General features: G+C 44.9%; 1 protein-coding gene across 2 annotated transcripts in view; it reads right to left on the bottom strand.

Annotated features, from left to right (window-relative positions):
• Positions 1 to 181: 181 nt before the first annotated feature.
• Positions 182 to 19829, bottom strand: part of TWF2 (twinfilin actin binding protein 2) — a 61963-nt gene continuing 42315 nt past the window's right edge. Inside the window, exons 6-10 of one of the 2 annotated variants that reach the window (XM_080995395.1) lie at positions 16526 to 16540; positions 7160 to 7285; positions 6865 to 7015; positions 6081 to 6202; positions 182 to 5113 (exon numbers count right to left, since the gene is read on the bottom strand). In XM_080995395.1, the coding sequence (XP_080851521.1) occupies positions 4946 to 5113; positions 6081 to 6202; positions 6865 to 7015; positions 7160 to 7285; positions 16526 to 16540 (582 nt within the window). In that variant the 3' untranslated portion in view covers positions 182 to 4945. The remainder of the gene's footprint in view (positions 5114 to 6080; positions 6203 to 6864; positions 7016 to 7159; positions 7286 to 16525; positions 16541 to 19829) is intronic. The other variant, XM_080995396.1, reaches the window with a different exon arrangement.

Raw genomic sequence — 19829 nt, 5'->3', positions numbered from 1 at the left:
TTAGAAGCAAATGGAGCACCATCTCCCTTTGGTGCACGGAAATAGCCACCGGAAGTACCACCTCAGTACCACCAATGACTGAGTCTCTGCCAGGTTGCGGTCTTTGCATAGTGCACTTTCAAGTAGCCAACACAGGGCTGGCAGCTGCCTCAACCTACTAAAGAAATACACAAAAACCAACTGTTTTAAAAATACTTTTTATTTTTTAGAAAATACAGCATTCAGTACAGTGTGCCCTGCCTCCCCCATAATCTACAAATCCACATCATCACCCAGTCCAATCAGGAATGTGCATTTCCTAAGTTTCTCCAAACCTCTGGTGCTCATGTTAAGATTCTGCGTGCTGTTAGTGTGAATAAGGTAGTCGTAGTTTCTGGCCTGCTCGTCACTGTGGCAAGTTACCGTCAAGTGACGGCTGCAAAGAACTCATCACTTTTACCATGCTGTCCATTGGCCCTGCCTTTCAGCCACTACAGCTAAGCACCTGCTAGAGCAGAGTGTGCACTAAATCTATCACAGCCTCCACCGAGCATGTGCAGGAATACTCTACCGTTCTTCAGTAGCAGCATAGTCTCAACGCTCTATGGGCTCCTGCCACTTTGGGGCCCTTCAAAACATTGCCCCTGGGCTTCCATATAGTGCCAAAACGATTCAAGTCAAAACAAGTTCCAAATGAGAGCACAGCAACTACCTTGGCCACCATAATGATGCAATATTAGTGGGCCCACTAAAATAAACTGAAACATTTTAAAAGGGAAGAAACCATGTCTTCTGTTTCTCTGACTTGACTCCTAGATGGCAAAATTATGACGTTATCTTGACTCATTGATTCTGATCCAGCCTAATAAATTTAGAGAATGTTTTAGGGGTGGGAAATGATTTCCACAGGCAGATATACCTGAGGATACCCATGGGAGGAAGGATATCCCATGCTCAGAGGAACATTCCTCTCCAGCTTAGAAGTGTTCCAGTGCTGGGGTGTTTCCTCCAAAACAGGTAAGGTGTGTGTGTGGGGAGTTTTCTATTGTGCAGATTGGATGGATACTTGTGAAGGATGGGGTGCGGGAAGACTGGATATTTATGGGATTGTCACATAATTGTGATCTTCATCCAGCATGGCTGATTTTGAAAGTCTTCTCGTCACCTCGGAAACAAGGGTTACCCCTCCATAAAAGAGAGAAGCTCCAGATATTTAGATCACATAGTGGAGTAACCACAGGCACCAGTCATGTTCATGGGTCAGTGGGTAGGCGGTGGGAGACACAACAATTCTGTAACTAGTCTCTCTGAAATCCTGAGATTTGGCCTTTAGTGTTAGTGGAGAGGAGAAAATGAGACAAGAAAGGGAGTACTGAGATGTAGGCTACCAATTCTCTCTTTTTCCTTCATGGAAGTTCTGATAGGTCCTTAAATTATAACTGATCATGCACTTGAGGTTGCTGATTGGACCATCACCATTACATGGTAATGTTCTGAATTAATACAGCAAAAGAATAGATTCAGACCAATCTAATGGAGTCCAAATATCACACAAGGCCAAGCTGGGTCTTGGTTGCTTTAGCCACCAAATTCCTTTGGGACATGTTGTGGGATAATGAACACGGGGCTAATCCATAAAATGCAACATGGCAGAGAACATGTCAACAGTGACCTTGCTAGACAAACTTAAAATGGAATGAAATCCTTGTTTTATTAATCTTTGGCAGCGGTGGGGATCCCAAAGAAATGTATCCTCTGTGACATGCTGGTTACCATCTTCCAGCTACAGAATGGAAAATGCATCTGAGTCAGCAAATGCTCACATCTGGATGTCCCTTTGCTTGGGGCCTTGGGTAGATGCTCTTAAAAATGTTGGACTTCTTGCACATTCCTGAGGGAATGGGATGACAGAGGCACCAGTATGCATTATCTCAAGACAAGAAAGCTTTTCGCTGATTCACTATGTCTCACAGTGGCAGTAAAAATGCCCACAGAGGGTGGCAACATCCAGAAGCACATGAATGAAAGAACAAGTGGGCTAGATAACCCCACACGTGCATAGCACACTCCACCTAGAATGCAGACTCGCCCCACAGGATTGTTACCTGGAGGTGGGGGGTTAGGGATAAGCCAAATAATGGCGGCTGGGGAGCCTAGAGCAGGGACAGCCAGCGTGGTGTCCTTCATATGTTGTTTGAATGCAGCTCCCATCATGCTAGCAGGGGCTGATGGGATTGGAGTTTGACATGTGGAGTGCACCAGCTTGGCAACTCCTGGCCTAGAGTTGTCAACAGTTACGGTGCTCCAGGAACAAGAATTGGGGGTGGAGTTGTGAGACAACCTACCACTGCAGTCCCTGAATGTAGCTTGACAGTTTGGGTTTTGGTCACAGAAAATATAGGCAAAAGAGAGAGGAAACCCCCAGTAGAGGGTTTCATTATCCCTATTTGAATCTGAATCCTGTTGGCTGAACATGACATGCTGAGCTAGGCCAATCTTTTAACCTAATCAATGTCTTCTTATCGCTACATACTGGAAGCAAGGCCTGCTGCCCAATGTGGAGGAAATTCTTAAAAGTTAGAAGAAACTGTCCTTCCAAATCCTTCCAGCACACCTCTCAGGAAAATAAAAAGATTATGGGAGAGCTAAAAATCTAGGTTTCTCCTCTGAAATTATGGCATGAGCTGTTCTGTATTTTTTAAATCATTTTTAAAAAGCCAGATACTTGAAACTGCCCTAGGGCAGTGTGCTTTGAACTTGGAGAAACCTGCCCTTCCTTTCTTGAATCGTAGGCCCAAGTCCCAGCTGCTTCCACCATGGGAATGAGCGAGATAGAGAAAACCCAGGCTCTTTCCTTCACAACTGTTGCAGCATTCTTTGCTGCTTAACTTATCTGCCTCTTCTGTAGACTTCAAAAGAATACACTGACTTCATAAAAGGGGGGTGGAGGGAGGGGCAGGGAAGAAATCACGATTCAAAGCCATCAAGCTAACACCACACAATTGGCTATGTAAGAAAAGAAAAAAGAGAAAAGGGAGGAAAAAAGGCTTAGCATTTGTGTGGAGGTTGTTTTTTTTTTTTATGAGACACGAAACAGACCACTAAGAAGCTCCCCAGGGGTCAGAAGGAGAAGTTTAATCATGCACGTTAAATTCAGTGACCCCCATGGAATGAACACATCGTCATCTACTACAATGGTTTTCAGAAGTCCCCAATCTGGGTCACGTTGCTGGCTTGAGCTGAGTCAGGGCCTACTTCTACTCTTGCATTCAGAGCGGACTGAGAAGACTTCTACCACCACCACCACCACCACCACCCCTGGCAATGCAACTGCCCTTCCGTCATGAGCTGCTCCAGCCCCCCTGCACATGGGTAACACCCTCACACCAGCAGCTGCCCCTTCCTTCCACCTGGTTTACATGGATCTGCAGCAATCATTCTGGGGCACAGAACATTCCCGCCATGGTGAACAACATCTGTCACGGGGAAAGTGCATCCCATGAAGAAGACAAGCCGTTCAGCATTCAGCATCCTTTGAAAGTGCCAATATTCCCTTAGCTTGGCAAAGCTTTACTGTATAGCTAAGGATCAGCGTGGTTTTGCATCGTAACCTACTGGTGCCAGTGCAGGTGTCACGATCGAGGGAGGAGGAGGACGACACCTGAGCAAATGCGTCACTGGGCCAAGGAGCCCAAAGGCTTCACAGCCGACAGCCGGCTGAATGTAACGTTTGGAACCATCTAGCTTGAGAAAAGGCAGTTCCTGTAAGTCAGAGCAACAGCTAGGTAAGTTGATGCGGCCATTTGGCTGGGAGCCAATTGCAAGGTGAGGCGCTGGTGTGGCAATGTGTGGTAAAGCATACCAGAGCTATACATGGAGGTGACATGAAAGAAAGAAGAAGTGGCAGCCTTAAATTAAGAATGTCAAGCAGCCAACCAAGAGGAACTGGGCAGGGATTGCACTTCCTGATTTCTAATTGCTCTCATCTTCTCATGTGGCTGCAACAGCGTGAGGCAACGAGCCATCAAAGTGAGGCAGAGGAGGTTGGGGGAGAAACAGCTTTACAAAACTCATAAAAGTGGACAGTGAAATCCAGGACCTGTATGTGGATTTGTGGTGCCACAAACAAGGCTGCCTGGTAAGGCCTGGAACTGGACCCAAGCCTCTTCACTGGTGAAATGAGAGCCACTGTCAGGAACAGCTGCCTCTCCTTCAGCTGCCTGGAGATGAACAGCTTTTCTTCATCCAAACAACACACCTGTGTCGTTTGAGCAAATCCCACTAACCTCTAGCACCTCCCCCACCAACTCCATGGTTTTAAACAAAAAAGGGGGAGGGGAGATCCTGCTGCAGTGTTAATCCCTGGAACACACTCCTTAAACCTCAAATAGTGAGCACTGAGTCAACTCCTAGGCAAACTTGCCATCTTGGTAAAACATGACATTAATGGTATGGGAATTTCCAAAGACTATTGATGAACTGTTTTGTAACAGTGAGAGAAAAGGCATTTGGAGGGTTTTTTGTGGGGGGTGGGTAGAGTTCTGATCTTTGCGTGTGAATACCCCACCCCAGATAAGTGGTGAAGAAAATCCTTTGAGTGGTGCCGTTTCCAAGTAAACCAGGTCACAATATGAAGCAGTAAACAGGAGCATCAGTTTTAAAGAGTCATTTCAATCTAGAACAGTTATTGTTTTCCCCCATCCCAGGATTTACACAACGACAGAGCAAAAAGGAAGAGAAATGGCTTGGAGGTTCTCTCTCTTCCTCCCTGCCCCCAGATTCCTACCCTCCCTCCCCCTAATGAAACCAGGTGGAGACGACTTTGAAAGAAGAGATGGAGGAAACAGCTCTGGAGTTTGGTGGACAGGCTCAGACGCAGAGAGGTGGATTTGGTTGGAGCTGCGATTCCGGAGGCTGGTAGGCACCCGCAGCCCCTTTCCTGACCCGTCCTCCTGTCCACGAGGGTTTAACTGTCTTCACCATTCTCGCCTGGTCCTTTGATAAGTCGCTTCTGTCCCCTCTTTCCCACAGGCCCCTTGGGTTTGGCAAAGGCCTGCTTGAAGGCATGCTGCTTGGGGTGGACCTCATCATACAGGAACTCTGCTGTCAGCTCAGCTCCATCATCAATTTCAATCTGGCAAAGAGGAAAGAGGAGATGCAGTCCTCTGCCTTGGCCTCTGAAAACACCTACATCTCAGATGAGACAAGGACTGTCTTCCTCGTAATGCCACTCTTACCTCCCTCATCCACCTCTTTCCCCAAAGTCATTTCTACCATCCAGCAGCAACTCTAAAATGTTGCTTCCAACCAGATCTACTTTTCATCTCCAGAATCTGAGTATCACAGCTCCTCATCTGAGCAACGAGGTTTTCATCATTTCGTAGGTCAGCCATGCAATTTTGAAATTTCTCTTGGCCAAGAGTTCCTTCATTCCCATTCCCCCCCCCCCCACTGTGAGAACTACCCAGTTATTCCTATTCTCTGCTTCCTTTTCCTTAAGCCGTTACTCATCTAAGAGAGGACCTGTCCTCTCATCCCATGACTGCAAAGAACTCTTCTTTCAGATGCTTGGTAATTCTATCCTTAATAATGGTTTCCACCAGTTTCCCCAAAACACAAGTTAAGCTAACTGGCTTGTAATCCCTTGGATCCTTTTTTTAAAAATCAGCAATTTTCCAATCTGCAATCTGTTCTTAGGGACAAGGCACAGTTTCCTTAGATGGCCAGGATTTGACCTACATCTTCTGCTGGGAAGACAGATGCAGCTGATTCATTCACCTTTCCTGCAGTCTCATTTTCCTTCTTTAACACATATTTGACACCCTTGTCATCCAAAAGCCCAACTGCCTCTCTAGCTGATCTTCTGCTACTAAAGTATTTAAATATTTTTTTAATGATTGGTCTTAAGGTTTTTAAGACCAACGTTGGGACACTTCCCACAAGTTATATACTGGGTCCTGAGGAATTCCTCCGGAAGAATCTTCATCTACTGTCCCACCAGTCCTTCACACCATCCACAGCTCCCAGTGTCCATATGGAAGGAGGAGGATTTCATCAAATATAAATTTAAGGGTCAAGGGGTGGCGGCAGCCTAGGCTTACCTTCTTTGCAATCTCTAGGCAGAATTCTTGTTCCACGGAGTCAAGCAGTCGGCTCTTGCAGCTGGAGTACAACATGCGCTCCTTGATGCTACATTTGTAACCAGGCATGGAGTAGATAAATACTGCAAGGAAGAGAAAACAGGGCAATCAGTCATCCCTGGGCACAGCCATGATTAATTCCACAAAACTATAGGGAGCAAAACCATGCATGCAACAACTATAATGGAAGGAAGTGCAGAACACAAAGAGTAGGAAAAAGTTTTGCAGGCGAGCATTTTCCTTTTCATGTACTGTATTGTTTCTAAAAGCTCTAGCATTGGTTATATCGGAATTCTTTGCACTAAACCAGTGATGGCCAAACTTGACCCTCCAGCTGTTATGTGACTACAACTCTCATCATCCCTAGCTAACAGGTCCAGTGGTCAAGGATGATGGGAATTGTAGTCCCAAAACAGCTGGAGGGCCAAGTTTGGCCATCACTGCACTAAACCGATGGCTTATGAGGCTTCTGGCACTGGAGAAATTGCATGAGCAAATACATATCATCAGAAAGGACTTAACAGGCACATTCTCACGGTTCCCCAGATTCATGGACAGAAGAATCTGCACTGGTGGGGAGAACCCTTTGATACATTCAGAAAATAAATTCCTATGCCTGTCTAGAGGGAGGGAGGGAAGGATGAATGAATGAAAGAAAGAAAGAAAGGACAGGCACAGATACAGAAGCAAAATTCTGGTCTGTAAAAAAAACAAAGACAAGGCTGTAGATTTGGCCAGAGCTTACCAACTGACTCCAGATAATCTCCCTCGTGAGAGTGCTTATACAGGAAGAAGTGGTAACGGGCCGAATCCTGAGGAATTCTTTTAGGCAGGTCTGCTATCTCAGTGGCGTTGGTGTGGACCAAGTCTATGGTCTCCCGTTCCAGGTCCAGCTTCTGTATAAACAAAGGCAAGAGGACACAGTTCAGAACAACATTTGGCTCGGGGGAAACCAAGAGCCTTTGAACAAGCAGGGCTTGCACAGAAGTCCAAGAGATGTTCAAAAGGCCAAACTGAATAGTGAAAAACGGACTTCTCACCAGCTGGATGTAATTGATCTTCTTCTGTTTTAGTAACTGGATGGCCTGCTGAGCTTCTGGCTGCAAAGGAAAAGCCAGTCCCTGGAGGGTCTGGTGTTTGCTTTCGACGCTGATTTCAGTCTTGACCTGTTTAACAGGGGTGGGGATGGGGGAAAAGGAACAGAGGTGAAATGAAGGAAGGAGGAAAGAAACAAAGGTGACAGCAAAACACAAGCCATGCTGCTGGGACTCGGGGCGCTCAGAAGCTGATGCACCCTGGAAGGGAAAGAGCCTGTGGCAAGGGGCTGCTAGCAGCTGCCATGGCACATGGGGATGGAGCCTGTCCACAATGCTGGACCAAGGAGAGGACCAGTGGAGAAGCCTGGTGCCCTGCTCCCTAGACTGATGCATCAAGTCTGGAGGCCAGAAGAAGAATCCTGGGGCAGGTTTTGCATTGAGGCACTGGCAAAGTTTGCTTTCAAAACACCACCACCAGGTTTGGTAGGCAGTTGCAAGCAGGGGCGCTTCTCAGTACCTAAAAAACCCCTCTGGGAAATGGAATATGAAATAAATTTGCGTGTGCTCTATATATGCACAAATTTAGGTCTCTGAGCAAATTAAGACAGTGAGTGGCTGGGGTCTCGCCAGCACTGTGCTTTGCAATAAAAGCAAAGTTTAAGTTGAGGAAAGGGGCAGAAGATATGGGGCCCAGCACAAAAGACCCAGAAATCAGGCTCCCTGAGCTAGCCCCTAACATTAGACCAGCTGAAAAGAAAAACACATGCAATCCCTCCCCAATTTTTGGTCAAGTGTATTCCATAGGTTCTGAATAGAAGCATTCATTGAAAACCAAATTGTACATCTGTTCCGATCTTTATCCAACCCCTCTCCACCACACACACCATATTCTTTTGTACCTGCCCATGTTTTATCTTGTTTTTAAATCAGAGAAGGTTTTTTGTGGAGGAATGGGACAAGATTTACAGAGGAGAGAGAAAGGAAGTTTCTCATTAGATTTATGAAATTGGTTAATTGTTGCAGTTCAAATGTCACATTTTTTAAAAAAATAATAATTAAAATACAGTCTTAAGAAGGGGAAATGTTGTGACTAATTCTGGCGACTTTGGTGCACTAACACATACACATCCTCGCAGTCTTAGCTTAAAAATAATAATAATAAATTCATTCCAAAATAACTGCAAGTGGCTGTAGACCACAGCCTTATAAGGCTTTGCACAGTGTCACCAGAGGAAAAATCATTAGCTTTTTGCTTCCTGCTTTATAGAAGAGCAAGAAATAGGTCACACGCTTCATTGAGTAACTATCAATATTTCACTTTCGTTCTTGATAAAGGAGTGAAAGCGAGGCTTTGCTTTTTATCATGAGAGAGAAATGTCATTTTCCAGTAGATGAAAAATTATTAAAATCCCAGCTCTGCCCATATATAATTTGGAATATATTAAGTATCAGAATAAGGAACTGGTCTGTAGAAGAATCCATGAGTGACACAGTTAGAAAGCCGGAAATGTGGAATGCCTGAAAATAATACTACTTAAAATAGATCATGCTGTATTATTTCAGGAGTAGCCAGTTGGGTCACGCTGGCTGGGACTGAGGAGAGCTGGAGTCTAGCAACATCTGCAGGGCACCTTGTTGGCTACCCCTGTATTGCTTACTGCAAAGGAGGCAGAGAACCCAAAACTACAAGACAAACTTGTGAAAACGCCATTTAGGACAGACATAAGAAAGTAGTTCTTCATTTAAGGAACTTGCAGCCACATGAGGTGGTGGTGAATGGCAGTTTAGATGTCCTGAACAGTCCTATGTAGTATACACAGAAATTACAGATCCTGCCACAATTGGGATTCCTCCCCACTTCTGAAGTTGCAACCCCGTCCTGCGAAGGAAGCATCAACAGAAGCTTTCTTCCTGAGGGTAGCAGCAGATGTCTGGGGGACATTTTCACTGGGACTGCAGCACAGGAGAGGGTGAAATCTCCCTCTTCACAGGGTATAGTCTCAATCCTGATCACTCACTTCCATCTCCATGGTTGTTTATTCAGAAGGTGGTGGTGGTGGGGATAGATATGTTAAACACAACCACACATTTCACCTCACTTCAGTTTGCTGCTAGCTTCTAACCAAGGCCTGGAGCTTCCCTCAATCTTTTGAAAATGCTCTGAAGGCCAACATTTTGTCTCAGCCAGCCCCAGCGTTCAAATGAGGATCAGGATTTAAAATGGAAGCCAGGAGATCACATAGCAATCTGCTTGGACTTGAGACTACAGGGATGGTCTCATTCAATGCTATGCAGTAAATAAGTAAGTTAAACTCTTGCCCACGGTGTAGGGAACACTCTCCCAATCTCACCTGCACAAATCCTTACTATACAGAGGCATTATCTATGCATTTCCAAAGCAGCCTACTAAGTTTATCATCACGAGACAGAAACTGGGAGAGGCTTCCACATTCTTTGGCTGAATTGTAAGGATTGTCCTGATGTCCTTCAAATTCAAAAATAAACACCCCCTTTAACATATTTATCTTGAATTCCTGTGGTTTGTTTTTTTTTATCCAGGAGCACTCACTCTGTGCCACATTTATCACGATAGCATTTAAGCAATTACATGCGTTACAAGGAATCCTCCACAGAATAGGCCCTGAATTAGTGAAGATCTCTAATGCCCTATTAGCAAAACTCGCTCACCAGTATATACCAAAACCACTCCAAAAAGGAAGGCGGGGAATCAGTTTCTTTCTGTTAGAAATCCACATCTCCCATTAGGGAACTTATTTCTCTCAAGGCCATTTAGAAAAATGGGACCCACGCTCACTTGGTGAGCATCACAGGAACGGAACTCTGGTTTGTTGGGAATGTTTGTTTCTTTGAGAGAACACAGAGAAGGATGCAACCAAACTGGCAATCAAGAGAAAGAATCCCCCACCACACCCCCAGCGAGAGCAGAAAGCAAAATGCAGGCAACGCCGCCTACCTCCTCAAGGTGAGGGTATTCAACCACTGATGGGCAGCAGCAACAGCCCACTACCATCTGTCATGCAGAACGTAGGGAAACGGAGTCACATTGTGACAGAGACAAGAGAAAAGAGTTACCTGAAAGTCTTCACATATTGTGGGCTGAGCTAATAGACAAGAAGGGCCGCTAAGCACTCCAGGAGAACACAATCCTTAAAAGGGGGGTGGAAAACATCTGCCGCATGGGTTAAGAATGCGGCCCTCTAGGCCCTTGAAACTTTCCCCCAGCTGTGCCCTCCCACCCACCTCACTGCTCTGCCTCACCACAAGAGTGCCTTTGCCTGCCTGGAATGTGTCCTTGTTTGCAGGATGATGATAATAATAATAATAATAATAATAATAATAATAATAATTTATTTATACCCCGCCCATCTGGCTGGGTTTCCCCAGCCACCTGGGCAGCTTCCAACAGAATATTAAAATACAATAATCTATTAAACATTAAAAGCTTCCCTAAACAGATAGAGAGCAGTGTGGGATAGTGTCAAAACCTCTGGCTTTTGTGAGGCTGGAATCCAGCCTGCTGTTGCACCCATTGCTCAGTCTACCTTTGCCTCTGGCCTCAGCCACCACTGGCATGTGCCCACCCTTCCAAGGTGGCCTGTAAGGTAACATAGTCTTCAGGCTGAAAGAGATTCCCCACTCCTGGTCTGAAATGTTGCCAACAGGTATACCACCTCAGATACAGAAGAGCTGCTTCACTAGGCACAGATGCCCATTTTTTGGAGGTGAAATTTCTGCAATGGGTTCTGCCTTGACTTTGGGGGTGGAAGGAACCAGCCAGCTTTTCAAACCCCCGTTGAACTTAAAGATGATGGCTTCCGTCCCACAGTCTTGAGCATGCACTCAGTGGGGCCAAGCAAGCGTATGTGACTGATTGCACAATGGCTGGGGAAGTGGTTTCGAGTGTTGCTTGTAGGTTTTTGTTTCGTATTGTGTGCAAAGAGGATGTGGCCATTTTTCAATGGAAAGCACACAATTACTTTTTCTGTTGACCAACGCCATCCAAAAATGTTGCCAAATGCTTTCAGTTGGACAATGGCCCTGGGAAGCCAAAGAGGCTGAGGTTGTGTCTGCAAGGCTTTGCCTACATCTGCATGGTGCAGAAGTGCAACAGGAGGGCAGCATTAACATCTTCCCACAATACACACTCACACTAAACGTCACATTATGCACTTTCATAAGAATGCCATTTGCTATTCAGGTCAGCATTCCCTTTTCTAGAAAATTTCTCAGTTGATATTATCAGAAGGCAGCACTAGCAACATAATCTGTCCCACTTTCACAGGGAAAGACCAGCCAAGAAAATGTACAGGCGTTCAGCCACATATCCTCCACTTCACTGTATAAACAAAATTCCCAAGCAAATGAGAGCCAGTGTGGTATGGTGGATAGAGTGTTGAAATAGGACTGGGAGCCCAGGGTTCAAATTCCCATTCATGCACAAAGTTACTGCATGATTTGGGGCCAGTCACAATCTCTCCGCCTCTGCTACTCTACAAGTTTTGATATAGTTCGCGTTGGGGTGAAGACTATGTATACTACTTTTGAGGGGCTTGAAGTAAAATGGACTATAAATACAATCAAATGAATAAACAAACTAGGTAACTTACTATGATACTTGGTAGCTCAGAAGTGAGTTTGTACTTACTTTAAATGTAAGGTAATAAAAACAGAGGCTAAAAAGACTCTTTAGCCCTCACCTTCTTGCAATGGCACAAAAGAGAGCCAGCAGGCTGAGAAATAAGGAAGCCCTAGAGTCCCACTGATTCCTGACCTCCCCACCCCCCAAATTACTCTATAGTTAAATGATAAATTAATTCCACGACTGTCAATCTTATATATACCCAACATGGCAACATCCATGCCCAAGGGGGAGTGTCAACAGGCTTGGGGAAAACTCAAGGTTTACAAAATATTTTAATGAGGCTAATTTTAAGGAGTCATATTTATATTTCAGTATTTACATTGCTCTGTGCTCCACAAAGATTGCATCAGTAATGTTTATGATACCCCAATAAGGCATTTGGAGAGAGAAACAGAGGCACAGAGAGGGGGGTGGGGGTGGCATGCCTGAAGAGACGTTGGCTGACTTGAGACTGGAACTTCTCACCACACCATGAGGGACTACAATGGATTAACTCAACACACTGCTGAGGCAGGAAGGAGGCAATAAGTGTTTACTATTTCTGAAAATGGTTGCATTACAAGCTGCTGGGTGAAGTGGCTTCTATAGAACGACAGTAGCTCTTCCTCTTAAAAAGAGGCTTTGAGCTTGAGGTGAGAGCTGGCACATGCAAGAGAAGGAGCTCCATAAGGAAAACATAACTGTGAGGGAGGAGGAACACACATCACCAAGCCTACCATCTTCTCAGTGTAAGACTCCTGGGAATCTGAGTACGTACTGAGGGCAAGTGAAGCGAAGAAACAGGAACAGCAAATAAATGCAGAACCATTTGAGAAAACGGTTCATTGTAGAGGACAATGGATAATGCTATATACAGTGTATTGGGGAATTGTCACCAAAAAAAGTGAAATAGACTTTGAGGAGGACAAGGGCCTACCATCTCACTGCTGGAGGCCAGGGAATGAAGATCCTTGGAGCACATGCAAAACAAAATGGCAACAAGGTTAGCTCTGTACTAAAGCCCTCCAGAAAGGAGGTTCACCAATACAGAAATGGATCAGAGTTTGAGCCACGCTAAAGAAAGTCTTTGCGGTATCTAAACGTTTTAGCAAACCCTGACATTGTGCACAAGACAGTAAAATAGTTTCATGCATTTACCACAGGCCTTCTAATGGAGTTCATTCACACAGGGTTACTTTTACGAAAACTAGAAGGAATGCCACACAATTCCTTCATACAGAAATATGCAGAGAAGATGAAGAAGAAAGCAAAATACAGAATGGCCACATTCAGATTATCTTATTTGGCTTAATAACAATATTATTGAAAGGACTTGATTGCTATATGAACATATTATAATTGCTAATTCCATGAATAACTCTCTTAAATTAATGATAATGTTCAGTTTTGCTTATAATATGTGTATTGTATTTTCAGGCCTTCAGCAACCTATACTTCGTTTTGTTATATTGTTTCTTTTGGGGAAAAGGTATCATTGAAGAAAGACATAAAGAACGAATTAAAAAATAATGAGCTTTTTGGCCATGCACACAGTGCTTTGCTCCTCCCTGTGAATGGGCTACAATTAACCAGGAAGTCTCTACTTAACCACAGTTTCATGTTTCCTCTGATCCTAGAAACTATTTTTACCAGTTACAGAACAAGTCAGGATCATAAACCACAGGCTGCAGTTGGTTTAGAATCTTCCATAACAGATAAGATGTGGTTAACCTGCAGTGGAAAACACTGGGATCTACTTTTTGGATAATTTCCAAAGAAGACCATGTTTGATATACTGACTTGTGGACTAGCACAGTACAATAAAGTACTGACTTAAATTGAACAAGCGAAGCCATCGTGCTTTAGGGTTCAGAACCACCTGTCAGTCACAGACTCTGCAGTGGAACGAAGAGGCCCACTTGGTTCAAGTGACAGGATTTATTGACAGAACAACGTTTTTCGAGGTAACATGACCCTGAGCATCAGCCAGTTTTCCTGAACGGAGACATGGACTATGGGTCAGCGCATCAACCTCCATCTCCTAAAAAGAAATCTGCCAGCAACTTTTGTTACCATAAATGCTACTTTCTCCAGACACATTTCACATCTAGTATGGCAAGCGGGTGAATGGGTGGCTGGTTTGGGCCCCTAGTCGTTCACAGTGTGATCCTATGTATGTCTACTCAGAAGAAAGCCCTATTGACTTTGGTGGGACATACAACCAGGTAACTGTGTCTAGAGGGCCTTGGACCCTGAAAAGGAAATGCTAAACTGTTCTCTCTCTGTCTCTGAAGATATTGCAATAAAAAGTTCTAAGAGAAACTGCAATTCTGTCTTAAGAAATCACTCCTATGTTAATTTGAGCTAAAGAACTATGCAGGTTTCAGATGGGCTAAAGAACTTTCAAGTGCATTTTTATGTTCTGTTACAAGAAACCAGAATAAGATGGAAGGGTTTAATGCTGAAAGTCCGGAAATTCCCAAGTCTTAAGCCTGCCCTTGGAACTCAGCCAAATATGGTATCCATCATTTCTCTACTTCTCTTTGGTAAACATCCACAATCAGAGTAATCTTAATGGTATGCACTAAAAGCACAAAATATTGCCTCCCCAAAAGAGTCAGTAGCACCTTTACACCTGAGATTTCAAAAGGAAATCTGCACTGGTGTAACATTTGGATTATTTGACAGCCTATTTTTTCTAACTCCATAGAACATGGTATACTACTGAAGTCTTCACATTCATTCTTGGGTATTTCTGAACTAATACAAATTACTGCCATTTCAGAGACACCGTCCAGTACTGCGTGCCAGACTCCAAATACCTTGCATACTTGCCTTGACACACACATTGAAGTCCCCATTTTTATTTCTATGCCTCTCCAAATTAACAAATGTTTCAAAGTGATATAATTGTCATAATTTCCAAATGATTTATTATGCAGAGTAGAACATTTCAATGGTGGCCGCATTCAAAAACTTTCCAACCTGGCATGCACATTCTAGCGCATGTGAACACACAGCAGTCATTCAAAATGGTTTTTAGATACTGCATGGAGTTTTCATATTCATTGTAGAGAACGATCCCATGAAAACCTCACAGCTTTCTCTATGATGCATTTTAACCACAGCTTATTTTCAGAGTGAGCTTGGCAGAACGCAGTTCCAGCACCTCTCAGGTGGGTGCCATTGCCATTCTAAGAGAAAGAAGGAGGCATTCATGGTGAGTTCTAGCACCTCTTTTTTTGATAAAAATAGCACTGATTTTAACCAAATCCATCCTATCCAAGGCAGGGGTGCCAACTTGAATGAAATATTTGGCAGGGGGGAGAGGGGAGCTAAGCCTCACACCACATAACTGATCACAAAACACGATACATGCCCACCATCTGAATGGCAGTGCCCATCAACTTTTGGGGGGTGGCCCCCTCAATTATTTTATTGGAGGGGTGTGCAAAGGTACCTTGGTCTCTAGGAGTTGGCTCCTATGATCCATGGGCACTTCTAATTTGCGATTTACTACTGCTTTCAAAACCTTTGAAATTTGTATTATATTTAAAAGTGATGTTGGGGGGGGGGAGGGGAAACCCTCTTAACGTCCTTTGGATTTGAAGAACAGGAGTGCAAAAGGATTTGGCCTTCAAGCATTTCACATGGGCAAACAGCCGTGCACAGCCAAAACGATCTTACGCAAGAAGACTGACGCCTTTTTTGCTGCACAGGGATGAAGGGATATTAAGAATAAAACCTGGGAGCAAGTTTTTAGTGAACTCAAAGGGACTTACTTCTGAGTAAACATGCACAGGGCGGTGCTGTTAAATTGTCCCATTTCCTTTAGGCTACTTACACAGCTTGCTTTTCCAACACTGATGTGACTCTGATGCAAGAACATGACAGAGTACTACGACAGAGAGCTTTTGAAAAGAACAAAACTAGTTTTGAGAGCATTCAACCTGAACACTAGAAGGTTGGGAAAGAAACGCCGAGATGTGCCTAATGGGCCACCTGAATGCCGTCCTGGGAAGTCAGGCAAGTCACAGAAAAGCAACACTCCAAACACTCAGCAACCTCTCTCTTGGGGTGAAGGAGCACAGAAGCACTGCACAAACAGGCACTCATGCGTTAGGCACAGAAAGGCAAGCATGGAAGAAATACAACTCACAGCACACCGATTTCCACCACCACCCTTTAAAGAAGCAGAGCCCCCCTTCTAGCACCAGCTAAAATCCACTGCTTGATTATGAACCCTGCAGTCAATAACGTGTGCCATTTTCCCTACTGGTCCAGAACTGTTATCACCAGCCATTTGCCTCCAGTAAACAAACAGGTCAAGGCTAGCAGAGGCTTATCAATGGGGATCTGCTAGCGTTCTTTACCTAATTGTCGAGTCTAATAAATTCTGCCCCTCAGTCTACTTAGACATGCCAAGGGCACTTGAAAACTAAGGCAGAGGGAGAAAGGGGCAGTCTTAAGTTTCAAAGGGCTTAGCGAAGCCGGGGACAGGGATGGGCCCTTACGTGTTAAATGCCTAACATGATGCTAGCACCTTGAGATACAAAGATTGCCCAGTTAAACCTCTCTCTGTGTCTGCGTCACTAGTACTTGAGCCTATGGAAAAGATACCAGTACTAATACGTATTTCAGGCTTTTGTCGTCAGAGCTCTGCCCTTCACTCAAGGAAATTGGAAAGACAGAGAAATGATAGAAAGCAAGCAACAAAAAGCACTTACCTGGGCTGTTTTACCCTGCAAGACACAGGCAAAAAGCAGCTTAAATCAAATAAAACTAAAATAAGGCTTGTAGCAAGGCAATTCTGAACAAGAACATTGCTACTTCTGTAAAATGAGACGACAGAAGGCACAAGCCTGCCTGGACCTGGGCTTTCTACCCAGGCACCGCTTAGGCCAGTTGTGATGGCACAGTGGCAAGAGAGAGATGTTCTGTATGTGCTCAGAAGTGCTGTCTTCTGTAATAATAAGTTAAGGAATAACAGGAGACTTGGTTCCTGGACTGAAAATCCATTCCAGAGCAAGCTTACATAGCTGTTGTCTCATTAAGTAGCAAGGCAAGAACTGTCCTTAATGAGAGGCATCTCCATTCACTAACATGCATCAGGAGGTAACGATACCCACATGCATGATGGAGGGGACAATCCCTGCACCTTGACAAGGGTGTAATGATTCCTTGGCAGTGCTAGGAAAAAAAGGGTCAAAATGGAGCATGATAGGAGGGATTTAAGCTAACTGCCCCTTGGCTTTGTAGCATCAGTTCCAAAATGGAAATCTGGGAGGATGGAATCAGAGCTTCTGATCCCCACAGCCCAGAAATGTGGATCCTTTGCACAATATCTTGTCCTTACAGTTGGGCCACCAGGATGAATGTCTTTCCAAATGGAGAGCATGTGGTGCAGCACAACCCATAAGCTCCCAAGCTCAATTCCTCTCTCGAATGGAGGGTCAGCAAAGACCTTGGCTCAAGAGCTGGGAGAGAAGCTGCAAGGACTTGCTAGGCGAAACGGAGCAATGCCTCAACTCTGCACCAAGCAGCTCCTTGTGGGTTGCATCCGGTTGGTGTCCCCTCCACTGATAGAAGGCCCCTTCCCCCTGCGAGCCCCTCAAGCTGGGCAACAGTTTGGGAGGTGGAAATTGCTGGGGATGGCGTTGATCCCTCTGACGCTGGCAGGAGACTCTGGAGTGTCCCAGGACAAGGGGAAGGAGAGAATTGCCCAGGGACAATTCATATACTTCTGTTTGCGCATTATGGCATCCAACCAGGAGCACGAACAGTTGCAATCGCAGACGAATTCTGTCTACAAAGTACTCTCTCTGTGTTGTCAGGAGAAGCGAGGGAGGCAGGGAGAGATGCCACTGTTTAGGCTTTCACCGGTGATAACCAATTCTGACATCTCTCCTGCCACAGTGACAACAGAGGCCCTGCACGTTGACCCAGGAAAAAGAAGCTCTGAACAGAGAAGGACTCTCTGTCCTAACCACTCAGCCGTGCAGGGATGGCGATGGGCAGAGGCAGAGCTGGGCGTCTGTCAGCAGAAATATCGACATGCATATTCAGAGAAGGGTGCAGAACGAGAGGTGATAAATGGGCCGGGATTATTTCGACTGACTTGCTGAACAAGGAAATGAGAGGTGGGTGGACAGAAAGACTGTAGGGCTGTATCTTTTGTACATGGGTCTGATATGTTAGGGGGCTGGTTGTGATTGAATGGTGGTGAAAGAATGGTCTTCTGCACATACATGAAGATACTGCCTTCTGCAATATGTGGAAGTGTAATGGGCAGGGCAAGCTGATTACAAAGACAAGGATCGAGGAAGGCACAAACTGCTGGGGTGAGCTGCATTTTTTTAAGTGGCAAACTCTAAGTTGATCAGATTTATCCATTCTCTGAGTGTCAGTCCTTATGCAGCCAAAACAACCCCATCTATGCACAAAAAAGGACCTAACATCAGGTCTGGGTGAACCCCAAAAGTCTGCAAATGTACAAAAAAAGTGAAAAACTTAAGCGGGGAAGTGAATCTCAAAAAACAGCCCAATGAAAACTAAACACGCTCAGTGGCCATGGAATGGGGGAGAGGAGGGAAAGGAACTAGCGGAGAAGAGGGAGGGGAATGGCACGGCCAGCATCGTTCCACACTGCAACACTTTGCTGCGGATGCTATCTGCATATACCGTGAGCGATCTCAATTTCTCCAAGCGCCAGAACACTTGCTCAAGAGAGAGACATCAGTGGGCTTGGGGAAAGGTTTGCAGAATGACAAAATATTTGGTGGGAGGAGGAAACCCTTGCTAGGGAAATCCCCAAACATGATTGTGCATGCTTAGTCAGCTGGAATGCTGACTCCGACTATGTGGAGGGGGGTGGGTAGACAGAAAACTGGGGGCAGTGAGGGTGGAGTGGAGTGCCCTGAGAGAGCGTGTGACTAGAAAGGCTCACTCCACACCGCAACATTTGGTGCAAGCTCCAGTAGTCTATATAACATGACACTTGGTTTCAATATTTATGGAACTTTCCCAACATATGGAACGTTGAAATCAGGTACACACAAAGCTCTAGGTAAACTCTGATTATTAGAGAAAAATGGGTGGGTGGGAGGGACATGTTTGGTGCCTAAAATGCACACCCCCACCTCTAACTTAGAGGCAAGATTGCTACCCAACTATCAGCACCCCGTACCTCTAAGTACAGATACTGCAGGGTGTGTGGCAAACAAGTAACACAGACAAGAAATAAGTCACTATTTGGAGCTCTAAATTTGGGAAGGGAGAAATTATCCTGCATTGGTTTTTTCCAGTCCACACCAGCTGAACGTCAATCCAAGTAACATCTCCCAGAACAGCAAATCCTTTTCAGCGTTTCCAGAAAAGCACCATACAATTTGGTGCTTCTCTTGCACTCCTAACACTGAGCGAAAGAGGTATACTTTTTTAAATGATTTAAATTTAGACCATGACAGAAGCTTCAAGACGGAAACAAATGCAGAGGAATCTGGGAGACCTGACTTAACGAAACTAAATTTAGAGAGAATCCGTTTTGGGGGTAGTTCTTCCACATCCTCCCTCCCTCGACTCCAAAGCAAGTGTTCCTTTGCCATCCTCCCTGTATTCCACCCACTCTAATTCTCTGCTTTTTAACAGACAGAAACCTTTTTTTTTTTACCAAAAAAAAAAAAAAAAAAATTACTTCTCCAAACCAACTCTCTTCCCCAGTCCATGTCCCTCAATATCACTGATGTGGTGCAGCCGTTGTTGTTTTAGACATCTCTTGTCCATTCCTCCGGCTTATACCTGGGAGGAGCCCCTGGCCCCACCTCAGTCCATGTCCCTCATCTGCAGTGGGGACAGGCCGTTCCTGGCTCTTCCCTGCTTTTCCTTTTCCACCCACTCTCACCTTTATAAAAACACAATGTTAAGTCTCCCGGAAAGTGCTTGCCGCACATTTAAGTGTTTATCTTCCTGCACTTATAAGCTCATTTTAGAAACAGCTGGAAGCAATTTATTTCTGCCTGTTTTCAGGCTTCT

This window comes from Podarcis pityusensis (assembly GCF_964106645.2).
Source record: "Podarcis pityusensis genome assembly, chromosome: 2".
Taxonomy (NCBI): Eukaryota; Metazoa; Chordata; class Lepidosauria; order Squamata; family Lacertidae; genus Podarcis; species Podarcis pityusensis.
Note: the sequence above shows the minus strand (reverse complement) of the source record. Positions and strands in the feature narration are given on the sequence as shown.